General features: G+C 35.6%; 1 protein-coding gene across 2 annotated transcripts in view; it reads right to left on the reverse strand.

The window, feature by feature from the left end:
- The window catches only part of SGCZ (sarcoglycan zeta), a 171,611-nt gene that overhangs the window by 98,126 nt on the left and 57,341 nt on the right, over positions 1–16,144 (reverse strand). For both annotated transcript variants that reach the window (XM_041490283.1, XM_041490274.1), the window contains exon 2: positions 1,889–1,990. In XM_041490283.1, the coding sequence (XP_041346217.1) occupies positions 1,889–1,990 (102 nt within the window). The remainder of the gene's footprint in view (positions 1–1,888; positions 1,991–16,144) is intronic.

Consider the following 16,144-nt stretch of genomic DNA (forward strand, 5'->3'; position numbering starts at 1 on the left):
ACTTTTAACTCAATTATTAAATTCTGTGCTCTCTAAGGATATCTCAGGAAAACACATACTACTTTCAGAGAATACATTTTTAACTTTATTAATTGTGAAAAAAAACCCCAAAGTAACCCCCTCTACTTTAAGGGACAATGGGTTTCTTCTTTTATGTGATGGAAACAATTTAACAAAGAGAAAACTGGATTTTTTTTGGCTCTTAAGAACTCTATGTGCAAATTAAAAAGACTACTAAACCCAGGAGTACATTCTCAAGAAAACACCACGAGCTACTTTTATTGTTATGTGACAAGCTAATAAGACTGCACCTTGATTGCTTCCATTCTGAAGTGCAGTGGTATGGATGGAGTAGCATGATAATAAAAACATTTAATTCAAAAGAACTAAAATACTGAAATAATTCAGGATGTTGCATTATGTGTTATTTGATTTCATACATCTCATTAAAGACACACTATAAAGAATAAAGTTTGCATCATAACAATGCAAATTATATAAACATGAGAAATACAACATGGTCTGGATGAAACTTACTGGTTTCAGGCTAGCAATTTGATCAAAAGCATACAGCTAGACCATTCATAGCCAAAATGTAATTCTCTGTAAGATTAATTACACAGACTACACATGCCCTGGTTTTGGGGATATGAAGATGTCAATTCAGGGTCAAATGAGCCCATATCTGCTCAGGGTCTGATACATAATTTTAAATTCTGACATGCAGAGAAGCCATTTGATGAAAAAATAGAAGTCAATTTGCGTAAACATAGAATTGGGGGTAGAAACCCATAGTTCTGCAGACACCACAGTATGCTCCCTGCAAGGTTACTTAGACACTATAAAAGTTTTCATTACCTAGGACAATACTGCTACTCTATCAAGCATTGGAAGATCTTAGCTTTACAGAACAAGAGGATGAAGAGACTACCTCAAGGATTTATTAACATAAGAGTGAACTAATTAAGAGAAATGGGAAACTGACATCTCATTTATGAAGGTACTCAAGACTTTTCTTATATACATAGATGACAGATTTCAAAAAAAAAAATTTTCCACAAAGGAATTTAGGGTCAACATACTTGTGATTCCTATCAAATGTTGCAGTATGCACACTGAAATTCTTTTCACGAGTGACTGAAAGCCAACATAACATTTTACTCAGATAATAGGTAATGACTCTCACAGTAAAAAGATGATTTTTCCAGCATTTCAATATTTATTTTAAATTCATTGACAATGTTAATATAAACAGCATAACTGAATAAAAACAAAAGAGTTAAAATTACCTACACTGAATTTCATAGGACAAAATTTCTTGCTTTTCTTTTTTTCTCTAATAACCTGATGCTATATCACAGTTTCATTTAAACAACATTTAAAGGGTTTGCTTTGAAAAATTAAATCCTAGAGACTTCACACAGTATAGCAGGATTTCCTCTGCCTAATGAGCAAAATAAACCCAAACAAAAATTAAAATTAAAAAAAATAATGAAAAAGAAAAAGAAATCATGATAGCTGGTGATAAAAAGAACAAAACCATTCCTTATTTCACTGCATTTTGAACTTATCACCACTCTTGCTTTTCTGGACTTTACATCAAATGAGAGTCAAATGTTCCATTCCCTGTGCTGAGGTCATTTGAAGTATAAAATACAATGCTTTGAATCTCCTTTCTTTAGGATAAAACATTTCTTTTAAGAAGTAAGCAAGGTTTCAGAGAAAAAAAAATTGACATGAAGGAAGCTTTCACTGTTAAGATATTCTCAAAGCAAACCTCTGCTGATTGCTAATCTAGGAGGTGTAAGAATTAAACTTTGTAGTTTGAGACTGAAGAGGTCAATTTATATTAGCTGCAAATTAAGAAATAAAGATGAAAAATACCTACCTTTCGGGAATGGATTTCTTTCACATATAATGGAAGCAGAAATTCAGATATTCCTTCAAGTCGTATTCCTTTTTTAGTGACTCTCAAATTTCCCATTCCATCCTACAATCAATAATATATATATATATTCACTTTAGGAAATAAACTTATCCAGAACAACCTAAAAATAAGACAGTAGTTGGCTTAACCCCTAAAAATAATGAGTGCTTTCCCACTGTCCCCAGCTCTTCTCATGATCTTAGGCAGGAGGTAGATGGGCACATTTAGCTTCACCTAGGGCTGAAGTATTTACCTGTGCAACCTGATGGTGACCTGCATACTTGATTTCTTGGATGAACCTAATGCCAGGGTACAACTGTGGATCACCACTATTCCCTGTATAGGGTGAATATATTGCAATTGCTGAATGTAATTTTACAACTGCTCAATAAAAAAAGTATTTAATTTTCTCTCTATATATGTAACTTTTTTTTTTTTAACATTTAAAGCAATTTATAGTTGAATCCAGTGTTTTTGCTTTTCCCAGTGATTAAAATACATAGGAAAATATCACGTAGGAAGAAAGAAAATAATTTTTAGGGGTTGCTCATCACTACTAAGAGCATGTTGCTGATGAACAACTTCAAAATGCTAATTTTGATTGTTTGTATTTATTTATCACAACAGAAATAGGAACGGCACCATTGTAAAAGTCTGGATGAAAAAGTATACCACACAACTCAATGTTCAATAAAATATTAGCATAGAAAACTGGCATAATAAGGCTTCAGCTGCACTCTTACATGAAAAAACCAATGAAACATGCTTTATACTCAAGAGACAAAATTATTTTGCACAGCAATAGAAAGTTAAGATTTTTTATCTCAAGAATCTTGTTACTATATTCCTGATAGAAGAGTAATTCTCCACCGTACAGCCAATGGAATTTAACTTGATCCACTTAAGTGCAAAATAAGCACATTTAATCTAATTGTTAATTATATATTTCAAAGCCATTGTTGACTCTAGTGTACTGGAACAATGAGACCTTGCACTTTTGCTCTGTTGGCTGAAGTATGAGGCAAGCAACCTCTGCCTACTGGGTAAACAGCTGGGTAAGTCCTCGACTGCTGTAGCTGAATTGTCAAATAATGCTTCTTAAGAAAGTGATGATCTATGTTAATGTATTTATCTTAAGTCAAGTAGTGTTTATACAAATACTTTCACATGGAAAACTACAGGTATTTGTGGGCTTTCTAACAAAAAGTGCAAAATGAAACAGCCATACCTGTCTTTGAAAAGGAAATAAAAAATGCATTATGGAATGTACAATCTGCCTTAACAAAAACTGAATCTGAATTTGATAAATCCTATAGTAATAGAATATAAAATTTTAATAGTAAAGGATAACCTGGGAAATACAATAAGCATGCTGTAGTTTTTGTCAGTGAATAAATATTCAACAAGAATTAGGTATTTTTTTATTTATTGATTTGGATATAAACATATTTTCTAACTGAAGAGGCAAATTCAATATTTCATTTTACCTGCTTCTGTGGAATGTTTCTAACTGACACACATGAAACATATTTACAAGAAAAATAGGGAAGGAGGGAAAAGGAGGATGTAAAAAATAAACACAAAATACACAAAAATGTAAAGTCAAGCTTTCAGAAAACTAGAAATGCTGAAATTAAATTTGCCAAAGAAGCTTCCACCTGCTCTTATCTTGCAAGTATGTTCAGGATAAAATTATATTTTTATATGTGATATTTACCCTCCTGAATCTCAGCTTATTCCACACAGGGCTGACACAAACCTCAGTCGGCAGCTACTCATTATTTTGCTTTCAAATCATTATTGTCTTTGCTCCTCATTTATTGTATTCTGTTAAAACTGTACTGTGAAGACAGTACTGTCAGTATTCTTCTAGACTTCTGTTCACATAAGTGTTTATTACTGAAGTAATATAGTTCCTCACAACTATTAATTAATTTTCAAAATACTTTCAGTAACTATATGGTGGTACTGTTCTTATGTTACTGCCAGACTTAAAGCGCAAAATCAATTTGTTCACTATTTTTTGATACTTATCATATTTTCTCTGTTTATTTTCAGCAGCGGGAACTGAAATTGTATAGCAAGATTAAACTGTCAGGGTCTCAGAAACAAAGTATTATATGTCCATAAGGGCTTTCATTTTTCTGAGTAACCTTTCTAGGTACTCATTCTTTAGTCCTTCAGCAGAAACCAACAGATTGAATGCAGACAGGCTCTGCACAGACAGAAGCACTCTAGCTTCAGTGAAATTACATGATTCAACACAAAAAAACACTACATTCTAGAGCCTAAGTCACAAAAGGTGTTTTTAAACTGGAATACAGTGACTGCAACCTGAATTCCTTGATAAACACAATAATCTTCCAGACAATTCCTGAAATGCATAATGACTGACATGAAATAAGTCTGAATAGTAAAATACAGAAAATAGTCAGACACGTACTACTACAATATGCTTAATGAAGATGACCCCACTAAAATAATTACTTCTCAGTATGCTTTTTCATCAATAACCCCTCCATCAAGTGTAAACAGGGGCTGGAATAAGACAAGTTTCTTGTTTCATTGGGTAACAAACTATGCTTTTAAAGAGAAAAATTCAAGGGTTTTCTGAACTAACACAACTTGGTTAAAAAGTTATTAATATTAAAAAGATTAATCAGAGGAAGGTCCTTCTGCTCATTTCTCAGATAAACTCCATAAAGAGTAGGTTTTCCAGGCAAATAAAACTCAGATTATTCTTTTGTTGTGATTTGATTTTATTCAAGTGCAAAAACTATGCCAGTACTTAAAACAAGTGTCAGGTTTGGTACTAGGACTGCCTGAGATGGAAGTTTTCTTTCATCACATCAGCTGATATAATAGTGTGCAGTTTTGGCTAAAACAGTGCTCATAGCACACCAATGCTTTGGCTGTTGCTGAACTGTGCTTCCAGAGTGTCAAGCCTTTCTCATTTTTCCCCCCTCTCTGCCCCCAATAAGTAGAGTGGGGATTGCCAAGGAGTCGAGAGGGAACACAGCTAAGCCAACTGACCCCAAGTGGCCAAAAGCATATTCCATACCTGTACCATCATGGTCAGTGAGAAAAAGTGGTGGTAGAAGAAGAAGGGGGCGGGAGAGAACAAGGATTGTCTTTCAAAGAGGCCACTGCTTGAAGACAGAGTGGGCATCAGTCTGTGCTATGTTGTGAGTGATTGTCTTTGCATCACTTTATGTCCTCTTTATTATTATTCAATATTATTATTCTGTATGTTATACCATGTACAACTTTGCATGTTTGTCATTTAAGAATATAAAACAAATTGACAGTGACCCTGCCTCACTTACATTGTTCTTTTCCCTCAGACACAAAGAAAAACAACCCCTTTACATCCATAAACGTCTTAGAGAGATAGTAAAAAAAAAATAAAAATCAAACATCACTATCAATATTTTATGTTATTCTTAGAGTACATCACATTTCAGTTATTAAAACCAGAAATTCAAATAAGAAGCTATTAAAATATGAAAACCAAACATTTAGTTCATGCTGTTGTTTGTCTTAAAACTGCAGAAACCTAAGGAAGAGTTTTACTGACTTTGAACACCACATTAAAGTCAATGAAGTCCTAAATTATGCTCACTATAAATCTGTGATAATGAGAGTATAAATCTGAATCAGAATGTAAAAGAACTCCCCAGAAAAATATTCTGGGAGGCAAACAACAATACTGACATTCAGAGCATTTTTAGGCTTTGACCTGCTTATAAACAGGCAGAGATTTATGTTCTTCGATGATCCTGTAAATGGTATATAAGAAAACCAGAGATTAATTCACACTGTCTTTAAAAAGGCAGGATGATCTTTTAAAAGATTAAGTTAATTCTTCACAATGTGCTGAGAATTCTACAAGGGTCTATTTCTTATACAGCCTGCATAATTTCTGCCCAATAAACTATTACAGCAGCATGTTTCATGATAACTACAAATATAAAGTATATGCTATGAATACTTCTCAAGAACTATGAATACTTCTCAACAAGTCAGGAAATTGGCTAAGACTACAATCTGCAGTAGTCTGTCTACAATCTAAACTACTATAACTAGTTCTGGACTACACATATTGCTATCTAATGAAATATGTCGTGGTGTGCTTTCTTTTTTTTATTTTTCTCTCTCTTGTTTTTCCTTCTTTGTTTCTTTTTTACTTTTATTTGTTTAAGCACTAAGACATTCTAAGAAAAAAGAGGAGGATAAGGAATTCTACACAAATTGCTGATAAACCAGAAGTGTGAAAGAACAAGCTTAGCTTTCTACATAATAGAGCCAGTCCTCTGTGACATAGATGACAACAACTGAAGTCTTAGGAGAGGATTCACTAGGCTGGCTTAGAAGATCTTTAAGCTACTAAAAAGGGTAGTTTTGAAGCCAAGCTGTGGAATATTTCAATTAGAAATAACATTTTGGAAGTCATTAACTATCTCTTATAAACTCACTCCATTCAGATGAAATAACACCTCCTTGAATGAGATCAAACCCAGTCCTTTAATGTTAGAAAATTCTGCAAATCTATCAATTAACATTGTTATATGGAAGACATTAAAGTGGACAAAATATCTGCAATTTCCGTGTAAGAATTCACAATTCCTTGGTCTGGAGAAAAGAAGTTGGAAGGCATGATGTTCCAAGTCAGGAAGGAAAACTCTCATTACGTGGGGTGAGAACAGCACTCAGATATATCCTCCAGTAATTTCAAAAACTGTCATGCGTCTCATGAAGTGGGCAGTGAGAAGGCAGTAAAGAACTCTGCTAACTAAAATGGCTAACTAAGGCTTTTTCCTTAGGATCATGAACTTATATGCACTTACATGAACTTAAATGTGACATTCTGCATGCTTTCTGAGTATATAGTTAAGCCCAAACTCTGTCTCCAAAAGTTCACATTCTGAAGAAGGAATCAGTACACAAAACAGGGAGGGGGAAAATTATTATAATAGAAAAGTAGGGCTTAAACAAAGTGCCTACATCAGATATCCTATAAATTAATAAGCATTCAATGTCTGTTGCCTTGTAGGCATCATAGCACAAGCCACACATGAAATGGAATTTGGATGATGTGGCTGAACAGGTATGAAAAAGCACAGGTGAAACATCTAAGCATACAAAAATGCCATGCTAAATAAAAAAAGAGGGTATGGTATCAGAAAAAAGGTGACCAAACCAATGTAGCAGCAGTGAATTATAGTGAATACAGAAAAAGAATACTGGACTTGATAGGATGGCACAAAAAAGCAGGTAATGTAAAGGGACAGTAATGGGGATGATTAGGAAGATGCACTATATTAGCAGCTATGTTGCTGATAAAATGGAAGATGCACACAAAAGACTGGAAGGAAGATGACAAAGGAAATTATTTGTATTGTATTCACACATGCAAAACCCTGGATTTAATAAACAGAGCTGGAAAATAATGCCAGTTAGAGAAAAATGGTGCTTGGATGTGATTATGGGTGTACAACTGAAGGAAAAACTGTAGGCAGCAAAAGTCTTGCATAAACAAAATAGGTAGTGGTATAAGCAACAAAACCAGAGTATTTTCCTGGATTACTAGGAAAGATAACTGAACTTCAACAGCCAAAAGTAAAGGTAAAATAAAGGCAAGCTATTCACTGGAATGGCAAAAATATGGATTGATGCAAACACCTGCCTTCATCCATCTGCTGGCAATAATAGATAACATCTACAATGCTGACACTATGTAGATATCAGGGTGAAGATAGGGAAGAAATTACTGTAGCACAGTGCAGCAATGTTTAAAGAGAAACAAACTAAGGAAAAAAAATATGAAAACCCATTAAAAAGAAAGAAAAGTCAGACTGCTATCCAAACTAACTGGAATTAAAATTCCTTGAATACATGTTACTTTAGGATGGTTTTTGAAAGTGTGGATTATGACCTGGTTCTTCAACTATAAACTACCTACATTAATATAAAATATATACCTATCATGACAATAAGATGTTTACAATTTTGATTTCATTCCATCATAAGAGGAGTTATGCTATTTTTCATTCAAACATAGTTGTGTCCTTTAATATCACCATAGTGAGGTTGCCCACTATCATCTTTGAAAAGTGGCAGCCAGAACAGTACCTAAGAACTGAAAGAATGCAAATGTTACCCCAGTCTTCAAACAGAGCAAGAAAAAGGACCTAAGGAACTACTGGCCAATCAGCCTGATCTCAACCCCTGGAAAGGTGATGGAGTGTCTCATTCTGGAGACCATCTCTATCCATGTAGGTGACAAGAAGGAGATCAGGAGAATGGATTCACTAAGGGTAAATCATTGTTTGATGTCTTCTACAACGAAAAAACTACCTGGGGGCATGGGGGGACAGCAGTGTATATTGTCTGCCTTGACTTCAGCAAGGCTTTTGACACTGGTCTCTCACAATATCCTTGTGGGCAAACTCAGGAAGTGTGGACTGGTTGAGTGGACAGTGAGGTAGATTGAGAACTGGTTGACACCAGGGAGTCACAATCAGTGGCCTCAGGGTCTAGCTGGAAGCCAGTCACTAGTGGTGTCCCCCTTGATTCAATACTGGGAGTTGTTTAACTTATTCATCAATGACTTTGATGAAGGGGCAGAGATGTCCTCAGCAAGTTGCTGATGGCACCAAGCTGGGAGAAGCAGCCAGTACCGCAGAGTGCTGTGCAGCCCTTCAGAAGGGCCTCAGCAGGCTGGAGAGGTGGGCAGAGAGGAAATTCAGGGAAGGCAAGCGCAGGGTCCTGCATCTGGGGAGGAGTGACCCCATGCACCAGCACAGGCTGGGGATTGACCTGCTGGAAAGCAGCTCCGGGAAAAAGGACCTCGGGGTCCTGGTGAAAACAAGCTGTGCAGGAGCCAGCAGTATTGAGTGTGTTTATTTTGTCCACATAAATTGCAGTTTATTTAATCCACTTCCCTGTGTTTGAGTCCTGGTTGAAATTTCAGCACAAAATCTTGAAGATAATTTAGTCATGCTGAAAATTTAATCATACATTATTCTTTTATTTTTCAAGAAAGTGATTGCCTGACTTCAGAAAGAAAAAATAAGAACTGATATAAGAGGACAATAAACAAATATACTCTATACAGAAGCAGTCAACATTGATAAACCTGTAAAAATATTTACCTATAAGAAAAAACAAACTAGTCCCACTGGTTTGTTGTGTACACATATGACAATTAAAATAGAGAAGAGGTTCTGACATTTACATTTTTCTAGGAATTTCTACAAATAAGTTTTAGGACTTACCCTTACTGTGTATTCTGGTGAAATACACTGAACTAATGCAGTTTTGTGTAGATTTTGAGAAGTAAAAATATTATTTGGGTTGTCAGTCACATGCATGAAATACCTTGTGATAATGCAACTATGTGTTTTGTGCTTTTCATGTTTGCACTTTGCCCTGACACAACCAAAACTTCAGCTCTTTTGACACTAATCTCTAAGTGGGGCAGCAGAAAAAACAAGTGCTAAACCAGCATTTGTAACGATTCTGGCAGCATTTATACCTACTGAAAAATGATAAAGCATGTCTTGAATTGAGCTCTGGGCATAGTGGAGAGGTTCTGTAAAGAGTATTATTTTCTTACAATATTGCAAAGTTTACCTTAGCTACTACAGACATAATGGTTTGCTTTTCTCCCATTCTTTCCCTTAAAGGCAGATTCTATATCTTCTTTAAGCAATGTACTATATTGCCTCTACTATCTTTAAAAGAATTTTCTCCATACATAGCCTGAAACTCCAGTGCTATAATGCAATTACATTAGTTTGCCCTTCAGATACATTTTTGCTTAGACTAAATAATCACAGATCATTTTCTCTGTATGTTATTCTGCATTGTAATGCTTCACATTGCTCCTAGTCTGCCTTTATTGCCCATATCTCTCTAAGTAGAATAAAAAAAAACAGAACAAGCACAACTTGTGAACACTTACCATGGCTCAGCAGAGCAAAATTATCTCACTTGTTGATTTCAGCATGTCTGGTATTTCTGCAATATTATTCTGATTCTGATCGATGGTATGCTACAAATCAGATGTTGTCACCAGAACAAATGAATTGAGATACTGGATTCCACAAACTGGCTAGACAGTAGCTTCTCTTTTATGTACTTATTAGAGTACGTTCCCTGTCTATGTAGGGGACAACTTTTTTAACCTCCTTAGTTTGTGATGACTACTCTATTGCTATCATACTAGAGCCACATTGCTCTAATGGTTGCTCTTTTCTAGGTAACCACCAAGTTCATACAAATAATAAAAAACTTATTGGAAAAAAATGAATTTACCTTCAAAATCCTTAATAACAACATTCTTTGTCCCAAAACACTTTTTTAATATTAAAATCCATGCTGCTCCATCCCAAAAGAATGAGAGCCATTTTAAGACAAGGTTCACAAGCTTGGACTCTTACCTGCAGATCTGAGTCCTAGATTTAAAATATTTCTGATTTCGATTTCAGCATCCAAAGAAATTTGATTCTTAATTTTTACTTTCTTATATTAAGGCATGTGTACTTTCCTAAATATTTTGCTATACTATGGCTCTGTATTCTTTATAAAGACTTCTGTAGCACGCTGGACTGGCACTTGTATTTAGCAAACTGTGCTTTTCTTACAACAAAACAAATGTCATTAAGTAGGACCTATTACACTGCTTCCTTGATCACATTGTATGATTAAATAGCTTTAAAGAAAACAATTTTCAAAGCAGTCCAGTTTAAAGAACCTATTACTGTCAAAATGAAAAATGTTTATTTGCACGTGAGGAAAAAGTGTTGTATCAAACAATTTACGATTCAAGAAGCGTGACGGTATAACACTGAAGCCTCAATATGATCTGAGTTTAGACAGTTACTTAGTATTACAGTGCAAACAGTATTACAGTGAAAACTGCATGTTTTTCAAAAGAACTTCTACACATCTTTCACTAAACAAAACCTTGCTCCATTGATACACTCAATAAAATAAATGGGACAAAGAGCAAAGTAGTTTGCTGCAGAGATCCATCTTGTGCTATCAGGGCAAAGAAAATGGAAGTGTAAGAAATGCCACAAAGTTGCTTAAAAATAGCTCCTCTTTTATCTAACAGCCTGCCCAACAGAACACTCATCTCCCAAATGATAGCTTTCAGTTCCTTCTCTGCAGTGCAAAGGGAGTAAAAATACTAACCTTCAGTTTTTTAGGGAGTGTTAAAACACAATGGAAAAAGGACCTACCTAATCTCTTTGCATATAGCTCAGCATGGCAAAAATCATTGAGAAGTTATCAGTTATGTTGGCAAATGGGAGAAGCCTTGTAAAGGGGATAATTTCACAAGAAAACATGACAAAAAGATGTACTACATCATTTTGAGGGATGATAGTGTGTTCTCAGATATAAATTTCCTATGGTGTGTCTAAACAGATCACAGAAGCACAATGAAAGATAAGCATTTGTGAATCAACACTTCAATAGCTCGCTGACTTTCATAACAGGGAAACTTTAGAGACAGATTGGAGAGGGGACTTCAGAAAGAAGTTTAGTATCACAATTCACCCCCTTAAAAGCACAGCATCAGAAACCTCTGTCATGAGATCATTTTCAGCCTACAGCTCTGAGGGTGCAGGCTGGACACAGAGCAGCTACCTGCAGTTGTGCCTGCAAAGCAACTGTGGAGGGAAATTCTTCAGTTCAGGTTCTGTGCTGAAACCAGGGAACACAGACCTATATCTTCCAAAAGCAGAAATCAGGAATGAAAGTGTCCCTGCACGTTCCCTTCAGGAAACTGGCAGAAGACCTATAGACAAAGTGGTGAAACAGAGAAGCCCATATGATACAAAAGGATACCAGTAACATTAGGCGTGAGGAATTCCAGTTAAAAAGTGATTGACCAGCTGGAAAGGAATGCAGGAATGCCAGACATGGAGGTTGAAATGGACACCTCCAAAGCAGCTGATTAAGGAAGCAAATGGTCCAATCCCCAACAGCAAATATAGAACCCACCTCAGTCCTAGCAGAACAGAAGCTATAGGTCACTTACACCAAGAATCATGAGTTAGACTGGACTTCAGATTCACCACCTACCTGATTATGACCTCATACAGCTAATTTGTAATGATAGTAGTAATATAACAATCTAAGGAGAGAAAGAGTTTGAAGAATTCAAATTCATGTAGTACATCTTGTTGAGGAAGAAGAGAAAGGAAGCATGGATGAACCCACTTGTTTTGATATTCAGACCAAAAAAGAGAAAGAACTGCTAAGTGACTGCAAAGGACATATACAAACTTAAAGAAGAAAAACAAAACAAAACAAACCCCAAACAACATTACCACTTTGGGATTTCCCTCAAAGACCAGACGGATCAATTAGATAATCTATCTGTGAAGAGCAAACCAGAGCACAGACCTCAGTGATAACATAGGTTAATGGCTAACATATTTTATGAATACAACAGGAGACACAATGAAGAGGAAGCTCCTGAAATTCTTTCTTGAGGAGTAAAAAGGGTGGATAGGCACTGCTTCCCATTTGGCTCCAATTAACAGAGAATGAAGAGTGAATGGGAAGATTAAGTGGTAATGTAGTTGAGATTGGTCACAAAAGGACAAAATTCTTGAAAGTTAGATTAGAAGGAAAATAATTCAAAGGAAAAGCAGTGCTTTTTTAAGAAGGCAAATCCAGTGAAAGTACTCTTAAATTTCCTGGGAGACTTGCCGAAGGTGAAAAAGAAATTAGAGTGAAGTGGTAGCTCTTTAACAAACTAATTTACCCAAAGGAGAAGAAAGGCTTCTGATAGATACTGAAGAATATTGACATTTCTTAAGCATGTTTTTCCTGCTTTCTGAATTTCTTCTTTAGCCAAAAGGTCAAAATAAATTGGTTTTCTGTTTTAATTGGTGCACTGGCGAAAAAGGATTAAGATCCTGCAAGGAAAGGATGAATGCATTTATGAATAGTTGTATAACCTAGGTATTTTCAAGCCCACTGACTGAAATGAACTTCATCTTGAGGTATACAAAATCAGCAAATGATAAAATATTAGCTAAAAGGTGTCTACAACAGTGACATAGCTCAGAGCAGTAGAGTGCAGCAATCCCTCATTTCCCCACTTACTCCATGTTGGCTCACACTGTGGGGCAGTTTTTCTGCATGTGAAGGGAATTCCTTTTGGATGAAATTAAATCAGAAGATCTGTTCAAAGTGCAGCAACAGTCTCTAAAAGGAACAGAAAGGTCTGAATCAATGTGTGATCTGCAGCACAAGCAAGTCTCACAGTAAGTATCAAGTGCACATGCACCAACAGAATGCTCTCAAATTACAGAGACCTCCTGTGTCCGGCTTCTTGTACCACTTAAAAGGCTAAAGGTCTCAAAGTCGGTAACCAGTTCACACAGATGCCCTCAAGCTAAAGGTATTTCTTTATATTATATCAAGACCTCCTATGGTTTAATATATTTTCTTCTAGCTTCAGCTGCTGTATCAGCAGCCCTTCAGTACTTTTCTAATTTGCTTGTCTCACCTGCCTGCCTTTTAGTTGTTGTTTTTTTTTTGTTTTGTTTTTTTTTTTTTTTAATTAACAATGATTTTCCTTTTCCATTCCTCCTTTCCCATCAACTTCTTCAGTCTCATAGAAGATTCAATACATTGCAGCCATAGTACTAGTTCATGGTCAAGGGTCTCAGCTGCCCTAAGTTCTGCATCTACCACCAGTTATCCCCAAGATTTTGAACTGTCCAAATGCAAAACTGCAAATCCTCTCCAATTTATCCTGCCTCTTGCTCATACAAAGAAACAACTGAGACACTGAAACTCATAATTTCAGGGTGTCTACTTGATCACTTGCCTCCACCACAAGACTTAAGATACCATCTCTTCCATTCTAGCCAATACTCAAACACAAATTAAGGAAGCAACAGGCACTATATGTTGCATTTAAGACAACAACTAAAATAAGACTTGCTTTGATGGCAAAGGGCATGAAATGACCCATGTCACCTCCACTAAACAGATGAGAATATGCTCTGGCACTTGCTGAAGCAACATCAGGAAGCCTGGGCAGCTGAAAGCAAGAGTCTGTAAAGCATCTTTCCTTTGGCTGTCTTTGAGCAACATGTATAACAGGGATGTTTTTTCCAGGGCACCAGAGTAATCATAAAGTAAACAAATATGCATACCTATACTATAGCTTTTGGGTCCTTGCTACAAACTGTTTTTTCTAGTGATCTATTCATATTGCACCACAGTAGTTTTTGCTGTGTGGCTCATAATTATGCAGCCTATGAGCACAAAGCCTCTGAGAGCTCATTAAGGATGGATGAGAGCAAACTGTAAAGGTGAAAACTAGAAGGCAGAATTGGCATTTATCTTTTAAAAGGCAAAAGAGTGGCAGTAAAGATCAACTTACCTTGAATCCTTTGAAAAATATCATGAACTCTACTAGAAGAGATAATCAAACAAGCTATTTGTAGGAAGCTGGAAGATGCCCATGAGATCTATGAGATGCAAAAGCAATGAAAAAGCAACACAGGATAGGGATGACACAAGGGACAATGCAAATAAACATTAAATAATAAGGGGGGGGCAAGAAAATTAGAGAGACATACAAAGAAGGGCTAAAATTGATGAGGTTCAAACTGGTGAAGAGAAAGTAAGCACACGATAATAAAATATGAAAACACTTGATTCATGGCTACTGATAATAAAACAATAAACAGTGAACTTACACAGTGAATGAAGGAACTGAGAATCAAGAGGGTGTCAGTAGAATAGGGAAACTGGACCAGAAAGATCGTGCAAGGTTGTGCAATATCCATTTGAAATTATTTTAAATAACTTTTTTTGGCAGACATATAAAGAATGATGCACAGTTCAAGCTATGTTGCAGCGAAGGGTGGAGAAAGTGACTTTTGGAAACCTTTTCCTGAAATTCTCTCTATAATTCTTTTTAGATTTCCATGCAGAAACTATTACACACAGTAGATATCTTCACAAGATATGTAAGCCTCATCTTTGTTGAGGAAATCCTTGTAGAAAATGCATTTAAATCTCTTTTAAGCTCACTCTACAACACTACACATATCTAAGCCACACAATTAAAGAAAAGTCAGTAGATGATAGAATACAGTAAAATTTATACTTTATTATGTTTTGTGGAATTTATTTTTACCATGCTTACTGTGTGTACAGCATTTCACTGAGTCTATCCACAGACAAATGGAAATGAGAATGTTGTTTCCATGCAACATCTTACAGATGTTCAAATGCAGCATATCTGCATATTTTTCCAAACATCGTTAATATTAAAAAAAAATTAAAAAAAACTCAAACCAAACAAACAAAACCAGAAAAACACCAAACAACCCTCCCCCCAAAAAACCAACAAACAAACTAAAAAGAAAGAAAGAAAGAAGATTATGAGATGAAGAATGAAGTATATATCTGAATTTTAAGCCCCTTTTGGTTGTTACAGGCATCATAATTTGTTCTAATAGCGCCCTTGCATCCAAACAGAAGCATATTTAACATGTAAGTTTAAGACTTATTGCTGACTTCATTATTCAGGAAAATGTGTGTACACTTAGTTGGTTTAAGAACTACACTTGTCTTGACTGTTTCAGGATTATGATAAAATTACTGTAGTAATCACCAATAATTGACAGTTTTATTGGATTGCAAGAAAACAAAGTACCTCTTTATAGTCTAAATAATCTGTATCTGTAGGGTGTGTGGGGTGTTTTTTTGTGGAAGAAGTAGTAGAACAATGGAACAAGCATAATTTCTTACTATGCAGACAGTAAGGCAGTTTCAAGAATACCTACATAAGTTGTTCTGCAGTGCAATTAAATATGCAGGGAATTATTCACATACTTCATTTACTTATATTCCCCAACACTCACAAGAGAAGGGTGAGCAGGGTCCTTTTTTAGATACAGAATGGAAAACAAAAGATGAAAAGCCCTGAAAACTGGGCTGACAATATACTGAGATAAATGTGGTTATGTTCTTTTAACAGAAAACTGAAATGAAACACCAGAGAGCACAAATCCAGTTGTGAGTACAGTACCACTGTGCACACTGCAAAATAAACATATCCATAAGCCACAGTCAGACCTAAGTGCAGCTGTAAAATAATAAAGCAAGAATTTCTCAAGCAGAGAAAAGGGCATCAAGCTTTCAAAGACATAAAATATAATATTTGATCTG

This window comes from Pyrgilauda ruficollis, unplaced genomic scaffold (assembly GCF_017590135.1).
Source record: "Pyrgilauda ruficollis isolate IOZ18807 unplaced genomic scaffold, ASM1759013v1 scaffold1, whole genome shotgun sequence".
NCBI lineage: Eukaryota > Metazoa > Chordata > Aves > Passeriformes > Passeridae > Pyrgilauda > Pyrgilauda ruficollis.